The sequence below is a fragment of the Ailuropoda melanoleuca genome, chromosome 10 (genome assembly GCF_002007445.2).
Source record: "Ailuropoda melanoleuca isolate Jingjing chromosome 10, ASM200744v2, whole genome shotgun sequence".
Classification (NCBI taxonomy): Eukaryota; Metazoa; Chordata; class Mammalia; order Carnivora; family Ursidae; genus Ailuropoda; species Ailuropoda melanoleuca.
Window position 1 is genome coordinate 3,409,895 of NC_048227.1, and position 17,861 is coordinate 3,427,755.

The 17,861-nt window shown below is 53.1% G+C and overlaps 1 protein-coding gene across 2 annotated transcripts in view; it reads right to left on the reverse strand.

The window, feature by feature from the left end:
- Window positions 1–7,232: 7,232 nt before the first annotated feature.
- MMD2 (monocyte to macrophage differentiation associated 2) overlaps window positions 7,233–17,861 on the reverse strand; it is a 47,446-nt gene continuing 36,817 nt past the window's right edge. Inside the window, exon 8 of one of the 2 annotated variants that reach the window (XM_034669751.1) lies at window positions 7,233–16,132. In XM_034669751.1, the coding sequence (XP_034525642.1) occupies window positions 15,929–16,132 (204 nt within the window). In that variant the 3' untranslated portion in view covers window positions 7,233–15,928. The remainder of the gene's footprint in view (window positions 16,133–17,861) is intronic. The other variant, XM_002916462.4, reaches the window with a different exon arrangement.

Below are 17,861 nucleotides of genomic sequence, written 5' to 3' on the forward strand. Positions count from 1 at the left end.
GGGGGGGGGGGGGGGGGGGGGTACGTCACGCCGACCCTGGAGGGAGGGCGCGAACCCCCGTGCCCTGGCTCCCTCGCAGCGCCCGCGCTGCCAGACCCCCTCGAAGGGACCACCAGGGAGACTGAGGCCCTGGGTGCCCTGCAGTGGGGGGCCAGATTCCCGGGTCTCAGGGGACGGTGGCCGCAGCCCAACCCTGGAACCCGAAGGGCCCCGCCGCCCTCGCCTGCGCTCGCCCCTCTTCGGGTCCCGCCCCCCGGGGCCGCGCCGGGAGCAAAAAAAAAAAAAAAAAAAAAAAAAAAAAAAAAAAAAAAAAAAAAAAAAAAAAAAAAAAAAAAAAAAAAAAAAAAAAAAAAAANGCTTTGAGGGGTGGGGCCTGGTTGGGCGGAGCGGAACCTCCCCCTCCGGCCACCTAATACCGAGGATAAGGCCTCGAGGGGGTGGAGCCTCGAGGGAAGGGCGGAGCTGGTGAGAAGTTGGGCTGAGCGCCAGCGCCACCTGCCGGCCAATTAATGGATATGGGCGTGGCCTAGAATGCAGGGGCGTGGTCTCGGGGGAGGGCGGGGCTGGCTGCCCGTGTCTGCAACTCTAGGGAAGGGGCCTCTGCAGGAGAGGCGGGGCTGTGTTAAGCTCAGGTGCCACTTGCTGGCCTGAGGCTCCAGGGGACTGGTGGGCTGTTTTGTCCCCACTTTCTAGTCCCCCAATGGACAGGGCCAGGAAAAGGAGGGAGAAAGGTAAAGCAAACGCTTACCAAAAAGGGGATACCCCAATACATGAACATCTAAGAGCCCGAAAGTGTCCCATCTCCCCTACAATCTGTCCCCCACCCAGCAACCAGAGTTTTAAATGACAAATCAAATCATGGCACCTCTGCTTAAAATGATGCAAAACGAGGCCAGGTCAGCTCCAGGGCTCTGGCCCAACAGCCCTCCTTGGATAAGGTGTTTTAAAAGAAGATCATGTCCGTACAACTGGGAGCACCAGTCCTCCCGCGGTGGTTTCACCTTGCTTCCCATCTTGGGGAAAGACTCGTCCCTTTGTCCACACCTGGGGGATTCACGTGGTCTTGGATGTGGATGCAGAATTCTGCCCCGGAGTGAACTTTTTTGCTGACAGCTCACTATTGGGGCAGAAAGTCTTATAATAATGACTCCATATATGCAAGAGGAAAGGAGGGGGACAGTCATTAATGGACCACCTACTGTATCATCTCACTTAGAGCTCACACTGACTCTTGGGGGACAGATGTTGTTGCTCTCACTTTTCAGATGAAGAAAGAAAAGGTTCAGAAAGACCAGACAGAGGTAGAGCCAAGAACTGAGCCTGGGACGGTGTGATTGTCGAATGCCCTTTACAGGACTCCCCACATACACACAGTGACTTTTATAGGACTCCCCACATACTCCACTAACCTTGAGCCTCAAGAAGCACATATCAGGGCTAGACGGGGAGCTTGGGGTGAGTTCTGTGTTCTCCTCCTAAGGTACTTCTCTCCATGACCGAGGCCCTGAACCCCTCTTCAACAGGGGTTGGCAAACTATGGCCTGTGGGCTGCTGTTTTTGTAAGTAAAGTTTTATTGGAACACAGCTACACCCGTTTGCGTATTGTCTCCAACCATTTTCACACCAGACTTTACAGCCTGGAGTAACCCTAAAGTAAATATTACTATCTGATTCTGTACAGAAGGAGTGTGCTGGCCCCTGTTCTTCAGGGTCTGGCAATGCCAACTATACGGCATTACTACAGTTTCACGCCTCTAGCTCTTGGCTGGGGCCTGGGAACACCCTTCTCAACTGTATCAGTTTTCGAGAACTGCCATAGCAAAACACCACACGCTGAGCAGCTGGAGGCTAGAAGGCCAAGACCAAGGTGTCAGCAGGGTTGATTTCTCCCGAGGCCTCTGTCTTTGGCTTGTAGGTGGCCACCTTCTTCCTGCGTCCTCACGTGGATGTCCCTCTGCGTGTCTGTGTCCTGATCTCCTGTTACAAGGACACCAGTCATAGTGGATTAGCGCCCACTCCAATGACCTCGTTTTACCTTAATCACCTCTTAAAGGTCCCATCTGCAAATACAGTCACATTCTGAGGCACTGGGCACTGGGTGTCAGGGCTTCAACCTATGAATTTTAGAGGGACGCAGTTCAGTCCTAGCTCATCTTCGTCACCTGGCCAATGCCCGCTCTTCCTTTGGGACTCAACCTCCAAGGGGCTCCCCAACGGGCCCTCCGGCCTCGGCAGGCTTCAGATGAATGCTGCCCTGACCAGCACGCTGACTTCTCCTCAAGAGGGACCCTGAGCCAGACCCACCCAGCAGAGCTGCCCCCAAATTCCCAACTCTCAGAAACCGTGGGATGATAAATGTTGCTTATTGATTTAACCCACTGAGTTTGGGAGCAGTTCGTTACATAGCAATAAATAGCTAATACGCTTCATTCGGGAAGGGCTCCCCCCTCCAGACTTGGATCTGCACCCCTCCCTGTGCTCCCACAGCTTCACCTTATATCAAACTCTGTTCCTGAAATGCAAACGAGAGGTTACTCCTCAGCCTAGGCCCCTCCATGACTCCCCTTTGCACTTAGAATAAGGCAGGGCTCAAACCCTACCCAGCGGGCCTGCTGACCACTGCAATGCTCCCGCCATCCCTGCACTCCGGCCACACGGAACTTCTGGTCTCAAACGCACTAGGCTCATTCCCGCCCCTGCCCCGAAACCTTTCCCCTTGCTGTCTCCTCTTCCCAAAATGCCCCTCCTCTTGTGTCTGCCTGCTGGCACTTTCCCCTCATTAAATCTTCGCTACTGTTTCCAGACCATTCTCTCGACCACCCCTGTGGTCATTCTCTATCTCGTTATCTGTTTTAATTCATAGGCACTTATCACTACTTGTTGATGTATTTGCTGGAGTCTTTAACACCCACTAGGGACAGGCAGGCACTGCACCTGCCTTCTTTACTGCTATCCGGGGAGCCTACCAGGTGCTCAATAAATATTGGCGAAATGAGTAAACAAAAGAATTAATAGGTTTCCACCCATCGCCTTCTCATCCCCTCGGCTGGAAGCTTATCAAGGGCAAGAACTGAGTTTTATTCATCTGCGCCAGGCCCACGGGCAGGTGAGCAAAATAAGTTTTTGAGCTGCAAGGTTGAACGTCTTTGGAAATCCACGGAGTAACACGGCCACCAGAGGGCGGCAGAGTCCAGGGCACCGTCAAGGAAAGGCGCAAAGGAGCCCAAAGCAAAAGCATCCGGTTAAGGTCAAAGCGTAGATTCCCAGGAGATGATGACCTGTCTAGAGGCAGAAACACTGGGCTCTTGGGGGGACCCGGAGAGAGGAAGGACAGGTGGCAGCAGGCACATGCAGGGCCTTAGATCCCAGCCTTTCTTTCTGTCCAAACAAGTGATTGAATCCTGGGATTCCTTTCTCATGAACTCGGCACCACAACCCCTATCTGGGTTTGGCCGTTCCTTGTGCACTCGTCAGCCAAAACTCCGTGACTGTTATTTTTCTTGCCGTGTCGTCCGTCCCATCGACAGTGGAGTACCTCCTGGCACTGGAACGGACGGGGTACCACAACCAGAGAGAAACGGTATTGGGTATTACTTAGTTTAAAGCTGATATGTCTATTCTGATGTCGATATCTGGTAGGCATTTGGATCCGTAGCTCAGGTAAGATGTTTCATTGGAAAACACGGATTCCAAGCACAGAGATGGGCAATGAAGCCAGGAATAGTAGGCGTGTTCAGCTGAAGCAAACAAAGGGTTCCGTGCATGCCATTAAAATGGATAATTCAAATCACTTGGCTCTTGAGTGTTTCGCCTGTTCTACAGAACCTGAGCCACATTTGCTTGATTCTTAGAGATTTTTGTCCAGTTGGGACTTAAGAAATCATCTACCCCAGAGGTTAATAAACTATTCAGGTGGGGAAGGCTCTGGAAACTCCCGTCCCACTGCTGGGACTGGGGAACATGTTGAAAAGTTGTATTTCAAACCAAGCAGAAGTTAGGATCAAATATGACCGTGTGATATGATCGCAACATGAAATCACGAACATGAGCACAGGGGGCCTCAAGAAACACCTGGCTGAAACCAAATATGCTTGGCCGAGTCTGATAGTTCCATTCACTTTTCTATTTGTTTCCTTGATTTTTTTTTAAAAGATTTTATTTATTTATTTGACAGAGATAGAGACAGCCAGCGAGAGAGGGAACAACAAGCAGGGGGAGTGGGAGAGGAAGAAGCAGGCTCACAGCAGAGGAGCCCGATGTGGCTCGATCCCATAACGCTGGGATCACGCCCTGAGCCGAAGGCAGACGCCTAACCGCTGTGCCACCCAGGCGCCCCTGTTTCCTTGATTTGATGCCTGTGAGCACTTCTTCTAGAAGGTACTATTTGGTGTATGATGTATGTATGAGAAAAATAAAATTGAGAAAATACGATGCAGTAACTTTATTGAAATGAGAATTGGGAACACGTGGCTGTTTTTCAAGTTAGCGTGAAACAGCTTGGCCCAGCTGGAGATCTTTCTAGCACCCGAGGAAAGACATGAGTGAGAGCCCTTAATTTAATTCAGCGTCTGTGCTGAAGCCACGAGAGGCTAAAGGACTTGCCCAAGAACACAAAATATTATTAATAACAGATCACTTCTCCGTTGTCCAAACATGTTCGAGAAGAGATGCAAGTGGGATAGATCAGGAATATTAATGGTGATTATTCTGGGTCATGGGAGTTCGAGGCAGTTGCCAGAGAACCCTATCAATACGTCCAAATCCCACACACTCTTCTCCCACTGTAACTCAGACTCTCCTCCGTCAGGTGGTGGGGAAGAGGTCTGCCTTCCCTCCGAGGACTTTTTTTTTTTTTGGAAGGACTTTTTAGCTGTGTCAACTATAGAACATAGCCGAAGTGAAGATATATGACTTCCAGGTCATAAAAGACCTCATGTCTCCTACCTGGCTCTCTTTTTCTTGGGACCCAGCCGCCCCGTCGTAAAGGAAGCCCAGACCAATGGGGAAGTCACTTGGTGTGTATTATGATGTCTTTGCTTTTGATGTTTTCGTATCTGGGCCCTTATACCAACCAGGGAAGACTGGTCCTCCCAGGAGTACCTGATCTCTGGAGAGAATAAACAACTCACCTGTGAGGCATACCTTTCATATGCAAAACCACCAGTCTGGAGACCAGCCGTCCGCACCTTCTCTATTAGGCTCCAGACCAATACTCCCCCATCCTCATCACCCCAGGACCAAGGGCCACACAACGAGGGGCAGCCCCTATGCCCCAGAGCCTGCGGAAAATTTTCAAACTAGCCAATCCGAAATTTGCTAATCCTAACCTCCTCTGGTCCTTCCCGCGGAAGCCACAATAAACCCGGCGCCCTGTGTCTTCTCCTTGCACCCTCTGCCTCCTGACCGTCCCTAGTGCTTCCAGTGTGGCCCCGTGGGGCATCCTGTGCTCCCTCCTCTGGGCACTGTGAGGGACAAACTATCTTTTCCATGTCGGTCATCTCCCGATCTCTTGGTCATACTGTCCCTGAATAATCTACATTTTTTTTAAAGATTTTATTTATTTGACAGAGAGGCAGCAAGAGAGGGAACACAAGCAGGGGGAGTGGAAGAGGAAGAAGCAGGCTCCCAGCGGAGGAGCCCCATGCGGGGCTCGATCCCAGGACTCCAGGACCACGCCCTGAGCCGAAGGCGGACGCTTAACAACTGAGCCACCCAGGCGCCCCTAAAATCTACATCTTGAAACAGAATGTTTGGCCAGTCGGGGCCCCTGTGAGTGAACGCGCCTTCAGACGATCCTCGATCCTCGTGGCCAGTCTTCACATCCTCGGGCTGAGGCCCAGACTGAATTCCCGACTGGCGGAAGCCATGTGATCGTCGCTGATTGTCTATGTTTGAAGCCACTGTGCTTTAGGGTCCTTCGTTTTGCAGCAAGAGACAGATAATGCAGGGTTTTTAATTTACTTTATGATTTTCCAAACATTCCAAGTTTTCTACAGTGAAAAGAGACTGCTTTGATAAAAACAATCAACAGATGCTATTTTTTTAAGAGCATTTTTTTTTTTTGTTTTAAAGATTTTATTTGAGAGAGAGAGTGCGTGCACAAGCCAGGGAAGGGGCAGAGGGAGAAGGAGAGGCAGATGCTATGCTGAGCAGGGAGCCCCACGTGGGACTTGATCCCAGAACCCTGGGATCATGACCCAAGCCAAAGGCAGATGCTTAACCGACTGAGCCACCCAGGCGCCCCTGGACAGATGTTATTTTTAAAAAGACAGCTGAGGGGTGCCTGGATAGCGCAGTCGTTGGGCGTCTGCCTTCGGCTCAGGGCGTGATCCCGGCGTTCCAGGATCGAGTCCCACATCAGGCTCCTCCGCTGGGAGCCTGCTTCTTCCTCTCCCACTCCCCTGCTGTGTTCCCTCTCTCGCTGGCTGTCTCTCTGTCACATAAATAAAATCTTTAAAAATAAAAAATAAAATAAAATAAATAAAAAGACAGCTGGACAAGAGTGAGGCATCTTGAATTTTTATTTTTTTAAGTTCTTTCTACTCCACTGCAAACAGTAACATTCACCAGCAGGGTTATTCCCCTTCACTACAAATGTTTATCAAAGGTTGTTAATAAAAAAGAGCAATTTCACAAACACACAGAGGGTCCAATACCAGCAGGACATTTTAAAAAAGTCATGCCACAGATGCCAGTCTCCAACACTGAAGAACACGGTATATCTAGAAAAACAAGTGTGAAAGGCAGTCAGAGCTCCCGCTCTCCGCCCCCCACCCCCAAGACAGGGCTTCACAAGCAACAGCAGTGGAAAGATTCCTAGTGAAACCCGGTGTTGTAAACAGGACTGGTGGGCGATTCATTCGGCGGGGATCAGGGCCCGAAATTTGAAATTGGGTCTGGAGGCAGAACAGCTCTTGCAAAGTTGGGTCCGTACATTTTTCAGATTCGCTGTCTCCCTCCTACCTTCCCAGCGCTGCCTGAATGCACACTGACACACATTCCCGAGGCCTCTATGACCATCAGCCCCCAAGGCCCTCCAGGACCTGGGGCCATCACCAGGACAAGAGACCCAAAAATTGGGTCTTGTATTCCTCTCAGTGGGGTCAGGGTTCTGAGCAGCCAGATCCTCTCAAGCTCTTCACTTCTTTCTCCTTAACAGTCCCCATTTGGCCTTGGGCACCCAAGTTCCTGAGGTCTGGCTCCACGTGGACCCTCCCCCCCCCCCCCCCCCCCCCGCCAATTACGCAAATAGGCACTAAGTACCTAGTACCCACGCCCACGCCTTCCCAGGACCGAATCACCGAGAACAATATCCAGAGCTGATGGAAGTAATTCAGTGGGTTGCAATCAGCAACTTGAGGGTAGGATGGCTAGGGCAGGGTAGGAAACCCCCCAGTGCATCCCACAAGTAGGTCCTGTTTCAGCGACGGACATGTAAACTGGAATCACAGTGTAAAATGCATTTCTTATGATGGGTAATGATCTAAAAGGTTTGGAAAACACTGAGGTCTGGGAATAAATGGAGGACAGCTGACCCATGCAGCCTGCAGCCCGATCCTCATGATGGGCCGGAGCTGGGATGTGGGACCCCGCCCCAACGCCACAACGAGGGTACAGGTAGGTTTGAGAGCCCATCATGAGGCCGACTTTACAAAGATAAGGTGTCAGGACACCTGTGAGCTGAGGCTGTGTGGGCAGAGAGACTCTGCGAAAACCTGGGCTAACCAGCCGTGGCTGCACCCCACTGCCCACTGGGCCCCAGTGATGAAGGGCCACTCCCCAGCTCAGGGCTCAATGGCGGCCAGACCCCATGGGAGGCATTGGGCTCCAGTGTCCTCGCCCCCTGGAAAGAGTCCCAGCCTTGGCTAGTTCCCAAAGGCAGAAGCAGAGAACACCCGCTTTTCCTCCTCAGGCCTCTCAGGGCTCAGGCAAAACTGACTGAGGGCAGGAACGGAGCCGCCAAAGGATGGCATCGCTCGAGTCAGAAGAACAGGGCCCCAGAGGGTAGTAAGGAGATGCCTCATGCCCTACCCCAGAGCTCAGTTCTTGGGGAGCAAGACAGCGGAAGGAGGAGGATGTGACACCCCAGGGCCATGACGTGGACCCCAGCCCTGCCCGGCACCATGGATGATCTTGGGCAAGCACGCAGCCTCTCCAAACGGCCTCAGTGTCCCTGTCTAGCCGGTTTTGCTGGGCGAAGCATGTAAGAACGTGAATGGGCACACGTTCAGAACCATGTGTGTATTGCCTGCCACGGTGATAAAGAGGGGGGTGTGATGCGGAGAGGTATACCCAGGCCGGCAGCACGCCGGTAAAATAAACTCTCCAGAAATACTGGGCTCTGATCTGTAGCCTTTGCTGATTCCCGTGGTGTCAACATTGCCACCGAGGCCAATGTCACAGCCCTCATGGTTGAACGACTTGCCATACCCGGGATATTTGACACTGGTCTCCAGGATGCCAGAAGCATGCAGAGCACCCCAATACCTCCAGGGCTTCCTGTCTCCCACAGGCAGTGGACAGTGTTGGACGGCATGCTGTAGGCCCGAGCAGCCACACCATGGGCAGGGACCCCTCCCCAGCCCGCACCTCCCTCTTCTGCACCCCCGCACCAACTAGACCACCTGCAGAACAGGTCCGTGCTCCCCTCCCTCCTCCACAGCTCACGCCCCATGCTGAAGCTGGAGCTGGCTGCTCCAAATCTTCCAGATAAACCAGCTCTTGGGCAGTGCCCAGGCATAGGACCCCCCAGAGCAGAGTCAAACCCACTACAGACCAGAGTTGGGAAAACTCAGCCCAGGAGCCCCCTACTAGCACTCCGGCTTGTCCTCTGATGTTCAGACTCGCCAAGAGTAAAGGCCAGGGCAGTGTCCACGCGGACCATGGTTGGGAACTTGCCCAGCCCTAGATGCAAAGGGCTAACATATCCACGAGGCTCCCTAGCCATACCTTCCCAACCTCGGAAGAGGAGGAGACCAAGCCCTCCCTGCTCCCCCCACAAATGTGCATGGAGCACTGACCAAGCACAGGGTATGGAGTTGGGCACTGAGCATGGTCAGTGGAGATGCAGGCCCACCCTCAGCCGGGCGCTCAGACGGTTGCTCACACCCCTCCTGCCTCCCCGTCCTGCCCACGTCTCCAGGTTCAGCCAAAACGGGCTGAAACGAAGAGAGTGTTGGTCTGAGATCTCGACCCCTTGCGCGGCATTTGTGACCTGTTATAAAACAAAGGGAAAAGTCTAGATCAGTGGTTCTCCACGATGTTGGTCTCCCAAGGTCCTTTCGGGGGCTCGCGAGGGGAAGCTGTTTTCGTAATAACACTATGACATTGTCCTGTCTTCCGGCAAAGGTTTCCAGAGACTATGGCATGGTCACACACTCACGAAAACACAGGCAGGGGAGCCCTGTGGGCTTCTGCTAAGTCAGACGTCCAAGAGATTTGCAAGAACGTGAAACCATACCACTCTTCCTCCTAAGTCTCTTTTTGTTTGGAAAAATAGTTATTTTTAATAGAAAAATATGTCACTGATGTTAACGTGTAATGAGTTTATCTTTGCGTGATTTAATAGGTACTTTCAAATTATACCAGTTTTAGTTTCTAGTATGTGAATGTCAATATTAGATGTAGCTATAACAAAAGTTCTTTGGTATCCTCAACAGTTTTTAAGAGTACGAAGTGATTCCACAACCAAAAAAAAGGTTTGAGAAACACTGATCTGCTAGCATTGTCTAATGGAACTTTCTGGGAGGGTGAAGACTGTCCTTATCTGTGCTGTCCAAAACGGTAACCTCTGGCCACATGTGGCTATTGAGCACTTAAAATGTGGCTAGTACCACTGAGGCACTGAGTTTTTATTTTTATTCCATTTTAATTGCCTTAGCCGTCTGCACCTAATGGCTGCTATACAGACAGCACTCCCTTACACGGTGGCTGGTGTTGCTCAGCCCGTTTGGGTTTATTTTCCCTACGTTGTATCCATCCGAGGAGTCTGTGACTGGACGGGGGTCTCAGTGTTGCTCAGAGAAGCTGGGTCCACCACCCTCCGCTCCCCCAGGGGACCTCACCTCAAACTGGGGCAGCGTCTGCCGTGCCAAGTCAAGCCAGCCCAGCCCACCAGTCTGGGCTTTGCGCCCATCCCTGACATGCCCAGTCTGGAAATGGACCACCAGCTCCTTTTACAGCTGACCAGATGGAAGCCCAGAGAGGGTAAGTAATGTGCCCCCAGTCACACAGCAAGTGGCAAGCTCAAGTGCACGACATTCACATGTGGGAAACAAGGCCACGGGGGAGGGCTGGTACTTCCCCCCTGCCAGACCCAGAGGCCCCACGCCACCTGTGCCGGGCCGTGAGAGAGGCCGTATATTCTGCACGTTGTGTCGCTGGAGGGGGCAAGACGGGCCACGGTGCCCAGGGAAGGAAAGAGAGAGGTGTGGGAGGGGCCCCGCTCTCCCCGGCTCTGTGCCCCGGGCATGTCACTCCTCTGCTCTCACCCCCACTCTCTGGGTACAAAACCGAGCTGTCCCACCCCTCCTGCCTCATGTTCAAGGTCCCGCTACTTAGCCTCCCAGCCTGGGGTCCACAGATCCCTGCCCAGCACCTGTGCACAGGCAGGGTGTCCCATGGGGACATGTGGCTTGGAGCCCTTCAAGGGAATCCAGTTCCTGGGCTGAGCCTTATAGCCTCGGGCCAGAGAATGTCCTGGGAGTAAGCCCAGGGCTGGGGCAGCAGCACTCCTCCCAGCCACCCTGCCACTAGGAGCCATATGGCTACACATTCTCCCAAATGAGCATCTTTTGAAAGCCTGACTGGGAGCTTCTGCCAGCATCTCCAACACTAGTTTGAACATAGGGCCAGTGAACAAAGCCTCAGACCTTCGGTATAACCGTTCAGAGCACACGGGCCAGCTGAAGCAAAAACATGGAGCCCACCAGCATTTCAACTGCTCCTATCCACAGGCTGGGAACCCTAAACTGGACTTGCCAGTGTCTTAGGGAGCAGACAGTGGAGTGGGGGAGAGCCCAGAGCTGCCACTTACTAGCTGTGTGCCCTTGGATGAGTTACTCTGATCCTTAGTCTCCAAATCGGTAAAATGGGGTCCCCCTACCTCGCAGAGTGCTCGTAAAGACAACGTAATTCACAGGGCTTGGCACAGAGCTTGTGAAACATTAGGGACAGAGCCCAGTTTCAGGAACGGCCTGTCTAGAAACACAGACTGCTGAGGGGTATTAATACTGTGAATCTAGGAAATGAAGTGAGCCCAAAGTAAAAGCGGCAGTTAGGTCCCCCGCCCCTAGATGCGAGTCTGTCCTCTGGAATCTTACTCGGGAAACCCATCACTGACATGCGGGGCAGGACCTCAAAGTAGACGAGCTCTGGAGCGGGGCTTCCAGAATGGTGTCCAGACTCCAGAGCACCACCCTGACCTGCTGACTCAGCAGCAGTCCTAGGCATGTGGCAGCCAGGATCTGAGGTTCAGCAAATCCCCGCAAAGGTTCCCTGGCCAAACCCTAGGGAGCCAAGGATCTTGCGTGCTGGGTAGGGCCGCAGCCGGAGCAGGTCTGCCTGGCGCTAGGATCCAGACCCCCGGCGGAGCGCGCAGGCAGCTCAGTGCCAGGCCTGGCCCCACACAGCGTCTGGAGTGTTCTCACAGCTCGGCATCCCGGGCACCCCTGGCCAGCTCCATGAGGGGCACAGGCGGGAAGCAGTGGGGCAGTGGTGTGCCGCGCAGGCCCGTGTGGGCTTTTGAGGGCCAGACACGGGCATCCCCTCCCACAACATCTTCAGTGATGTCACCCTGGTCGCCTGAAATCGGCCACAGGAGTATTTACACCATGGAAATCAGCAAGTGCTACATACCAGTGTTTTGTTTTTCAATCATTAAAAATGTTCAGCCCAGCATTCCTCCCTGGAGGACAGACAGAGGGGCAGTGGGTGTCTTTGGAAACAGGCGATCTGGCCGTGGGACCTGACACTTGGAGGTTAGACAGTCCTGGCTTCAAAGCTTGGCTTTGCGGGTTACATGCTGGGTGCCCTTGGGGAAGTCGCTACACCTCTCTGTGCTCTGGCTTCCTGCTCTGTAAAATCAGCTAATAATCCTTACCCCACAGAGGGGACTGTGTCAATCAACGGACAGAGCGTCTATGAAGCCACCAGCACAGAGACCGGCCCCCGGGACAGGCCCCCTCTGCCTCCCCAGCTTTCTGCTCCTTCCCCCACGCCTGCGGTGGGCCATACCCGCGAGTGTTTGTGTACTCACGTGGGGCCGGCTGCTGGGACGGCCACAGGTTCTTTCAGGACCCCACGATGTGGTTCCCAGAGCCCACCTGTCAGCACCTGGTTGCACAGTGTGTGGTGGCAAAGGTGACAAGTGCCTTCTTGACTAAGTCACTAGGTTCATTTCCCAGACCTCTGAGCTCTACCTGCCCCTCTTAGCGCCTGAGCTGTCCCCCGCCCCTGCTTCCCAATGGGGGCCTGACCACAAATGCAGGGGCTCAGCCGAGCTGTGGGAAAACATTCGGAGCACCGCAGGTTTGCAGACGAATATAGAGAAGAGAGCCCGGTGCGCTGAAAACCCAGGACAGCAGCACTCTTGGGAAGCCCACCACGTCACCCCACTGCACGGGGCCCCCTCCCACCACCTAAAGCGGGCCTCCGTCTAGGCCCACTCGCAACTCTCATCCCGCCCCCGCACAGTGCTTTCCTAGGGTTCTCCCCAGCCTGACCGGATGCTGATGGAGAGAAGGCCGCTCAGCCCTGCTCCCACCCTATGCACAATTTCCAATCAAGGGAAAAAGGCGGCTCTGGTCCGTTGGCTTAAAGCCCCCTGGCCTGAGAGGATGCTGGCCCTGGGGACGGCCCTTGGCAAGCTCTGCTCAGGGCCTGTCAGGGAAATCCTGCCAGCTGGCAGGCAGGTCTCTCCACAAGCAAGCGCACCTGCTTTGGCTGGCCCTGATGACGGCCAAGGGACTCGGTCAGCAGGCTGTCACCTCCAGGCCTGTCCCCCACCCCACCCCAGCAGTGCTGCCTAACTCAGGAGCAGCTGCGGAAGCACCCCGAGTGTCGAAGAGGCCTGCCGACCTCCTCCCTGGCTCCCTGGGGCATGACAGCCGCTTTGCTGGATAGCCCTGTCATACGACAGCCTCAAAGGTGGCCAGGAAGAGGGAGCTGGCATCTGGGTTCCCAGTGCCCTGCCCTCTCCACCCCACATGCCCAGTGCGCAGACTGGAATGCTTACCCACAGGAGGGATTGGCCTGAGGAACATCTTTTCCTTCCCTGCATTGTTGGTGACACATTTTGGAGGAGGTCCAGGGCCTAGGTTTGGGTGAAATGGAATGCTGGGAAACGCACTTTCACAATGATGCTGAGGAAGAAAAAGGGTTCATGGGGAACATCCTGAAGAGGAGCCAGAGGAAGGAATGTAGGTCAAGCCCTACAGAACAGTGTCCTCACCAGCCTGTCCACAGTCGGAAATTCCACCATTAGTGATTCATTGCTTTGGCCAGCACAGCTGACACTCCTGGAAGGGTCATCTTCATTATCAAAGGTTGCTTCCCAAGTGGACAGCTAAGGGAGCCAATTAGCATACCAGGCTGGGTGTTCCACATTCACTACCCTACCGAATCTTTAAGCAACCTTGCAAGGGGCTGCCTTACAATCCCCATCTTATAGCAGAGGACACTGAGGTTAAGAATTGGCCCAAGCCTCACAAACAGAAGCAGCCAGATTTGACAAGCCCAGCAAGACACAGCTCCTCCCTTAAAGAGCGCCTGGGGTGGGGCGCAGGTGCAGGGACCGGGGTGATGAAGGATAGAGCTCCAAGGCACGGTGCAGGTAAGCACGGTGCAGGAGTTAGGGGGGAAGCAGGAGGGAGCCGCTAAGTCAGAGGAAGGCCAGAAGTCCCTCGATACTGATGCCTGAGCAGGGCTTTGGAGAAATAAGATGGGTGGATGAGGGGTGAACTAGCACCTCATGAAGGGGCAGGCTGTCTTGGGGAAAATGCAAGATCAGGTAGCCAGGAGGAGCGGGGCGACGGAGATGCAGGTGTCACATAAGGAGCTCAGCTCCAGAGCCACTAAAGATGTCCCAGGTCAGTGTCCCAGGCCAGCCAGCCCGGTCCTGTAACAGGGCCTTGTGCCATCAGCACCTCAATGACACGACCTTCATGGACAGCAGCTTGGCATGGTGCTGGGGCCGCACTCTGGGAGATCTCCTGACTGGCTTCCCAGAGCAAACATGAACCCCTCCCCCTACCTCAGGCCCAGGCACAGATCACTGTTGCAGTGTCCCTGTCCCCCCCCATCACCAGCAAGCCCCTCCCTAGGGGGCCCTCCCCCACAAAGCTTCCTCTCCCCACCCTAACCTCCCACCCTGACCCCAACTGACAGTGGGCAGACCAGACGAAGGCAACTTCCAGAATCTGGGAGTGCCAGTGTAGACACGCACACAAGCACGCACACACGCGCACACACACACACACACATACGCACACGGCAAGGGGACAAAGCTTACCCCCAAAGCATCTGCCAGCTCAGAACCCGCCTGAGGAATGTGTCTGATGATTTAATACTGGCTTCGGTACATGGGCCAGATGCTGGAACCTGAAATACCTTGGAAGGTGCTAGAACTAAGCATAAGGCATCCTGTCTTGGCCCACCCAACTCTGGTTAGGAGTTGTAGCCTGAGGCCTGTCTACCTTGAGAGATGCTTGATTCAGAGATTCCCAGATTCCCACTCAGCTCAGGAGCTGGGCCTGGATCCGTCCCCAGTAAATGTCCAAGTGTAAGCTACAGAGGGGCCAGCCCAGGCCTGGGGGACGCTACAAGGACAGGTCCCTGGAAGCCTTGTCAGTGGGCTCCTAGGGAGTTCAGAGGTGGGGGTACCCCAACACTGGGGACGCTCTGCCCAGATCCCTATCAAACTAGCGAGGCCTTCCCTCTGGGGCTCATCCAAGGAGCTTCCAAGGGCCACTGATTGGCACCAAGCAAGAATCCGAATGCTGGCACCACAAGCCCTAAATCTGGAGCAGGTGAGCAAGTCCCTGGGATCTGCCTGCCCCCCTGAACGAATGGCTCTGATAATTTCTCTGGATTTTTTTAGCAGAAGAAATGGCTAAGTAACCACTTCCCCATCCCCAACCAACTCACTCCTCCTCTGTACAGAGAATCAGCTATGGTGGAGCAGAAGGCCGGGGCTGCTCATGCCGTCTGCCTCAGTCTCCCTTCAGTGCCCCAAAATGGCCCACTCCAGGAGTTTCCCCAACAGGGACAGGCGTCGTGTCAGGAGATAAGCAGGCTCCCCCACGTGGAGACATTTAACTGGTCTGGCTGTGATCCCCCCGGCAAAGCATATCAGACAGGAAAGGCTAAGGGGTGCCATCATGAGTGCTGAGTCGACAGGTTGTGGCTGCCCAGAGCACCTCCCAGAGAAGAATCTTGATTCCGCACCATGCTGCAGTTGATTGGTGATGTCTGCTATGGTCACGGATGGGTGACTTTCCCTGAACAGGGAAACAATTCCCCAGCCAGGACTTTGGTAGCAGAGGCGGCCCTGGCCAGCGGGATACAAACAATCCACCAACTCCCTAATAGACTTCTGAGGACCTTAAAGAGCGTATAGGGGCCCAGGGGTCCCCCCATTTGCCAGGACAGTGTCTGCTCCCTTTTCTGAGGATGTTAATGTTGGTTGTATTAGGAAACACTTGCCTAGAACAGAAACACGTTACAGGGTTAATTTCTCCTCTGTCAAAATGACTAAATGCTTTCTTTCTCACCTGGGACCCTAAGAACATTCTGGCTGTTACCAGAAGTAGCCCTGGACCCATCAAAAACTCTGCCCGTGGATACGCAGACGGGCCTGGGTGCTGTGCTCTGGACCAAAGTTCACAGACACACTTTTCATGATGCTCTGTCCTGTGTGGTCTGGGCCACCTCATTTGGACACCTTGGCCTGCAGGGTGCTGGGTAGATAGAGGTACCTCCAGATGGCATAGTAGTGGGTGCCAGCACCAAAGGCCACAAAGAGGTGCCAGATGGCATGAGCAAAGGGGATCGTCCCGTCACTCTTGAAGAACACCGTGCCCAAGCAGAAGAAGACCCCTCCGGTCATCAGCTCCCAGATGCCCTCGGTGTTGGGCTGTCGGCAAGCACAAGAGTGGGGCACAGGTCAGGGGAGCCCCCCGCCATTCCCCACCACCCCAAAACGAAAAGAGATGTGGATGGGGACCCAGGCCAGATTCCCGGGTAGCGGGTCTTGACATATGTTGTCTATTCTCCCCAAATTAATTCTCAATTGTTGCTCATTTCTATCAAATTCTCAAAGACTATTTTCTAGCTTATCTTTTCTAAATATGAATACATTTGGGTGTGTACCCCGAAGAAGCGAAAGCAGGGACATGGACAGATGCTGGTACACCCAGGTTCATAACAGCCGAAATGTGGAAGCAACGCACACGTCTGGGGACGGATGAATGAATAAACAAATTGTTACTCGTATGATTTCAGGCCATGGAACATGACTCATAGTTAAAAAGGCACCTGGTCCAACACGGATGAACCTGGAGGACATGATGCTGAGTGAGGGGAGCCAGACACAGAAGGACACAGACCGTAGGATCCGTCACATACAAGGTCCCCGGAGTCCGTCGAATCCACAGACACAGACAGTAGAATGGAGGTTACCCGGGGCTGGGCAAGGGGGAACAGGGAGTTCGTGTTTCATGGGGACAGAGGTTCAGTTTGGGACGATGAGAACGTTCTGGAGATGGTTGGTAGTAACCACTGCACGAGAACGTGAATGTGCTTCCTGCCACCCAACTATATACTTAAAAGAATTAAAATCATAAATTTTATATATATTGTATCACAGTTTTTTAAAAGTAATACATATCCAGGGTGAAGAATTTTAGAGGAACCAAACAAAAAACATTAAGAGAAAAAGAGTCGTCCTACAGCCGTCAGAGACGAGCAGTATTAACCCCGGAGTGGTTGGTGCTTAAAGGGAATGGCGGAGACTGAGCGAGAGGAGCCTGCCACACCATCCCCCGTCTCCCCAGGTCCGCCTGCACACGCATTTCAGACCAGCACTGCTAACAGGATCCTTCCAGCAGCATTCTCCCCATGTGCAACACCCGATATGCACTCCGTATGCACGTACGATGCACGAGAACTGAGCATTCCAGACAAAGGGACTCACGCCAACCTCCACGTTGGGTTAACTGGACTGTGAGGGGACACTGATTCCCTCAGTCCTCGAGAGCATCATACTCGAGTATTAATGACACAGTAACAGCATTAGGAATACCTAGTGCCTCCTTGCACCTGCTCGCTCGCACCTGCTCGCACCTGCTCGCACCTGCTCGCACCTGCTCGCACCTCCTCGCACCTTGGAGCCTTCACAAGCACCTTATTAGGCAGGCATGACTCCACGTGGCAGTCGTGGAGAAGCGCCCACAGCATATGCTCAGTGAGGAAAGCACGCTGCACAGCCATACGTTTCGTGTGACCTCGTTTTTGTAGAAGAACAAACAAGTCCCTATGTCTGCATATCCACATAGATTTGCATATAAATAAATAAAAAGGACACACAAGAAACTGAATGGTGGCAGCAGCTGGGGCATCGTACTGGGGAGGAGGGGGAAAGAGGGCTTGGCTCTTTCACACATTTTCAGACTAGTTTTTTGCAGTGACTATGTATTTAAATACACCCTTACTATATATAAGCATATATGTACTTAAATATTTGTCATACATAATTTGATAATGTATAATTTAATATTTATTTAATGTAATTTATAAAATTTAATTTTAAAAAATTTTTAAATGAATATTTTAAAAATTAAAAAACTTAGAAATCTTTAATATAA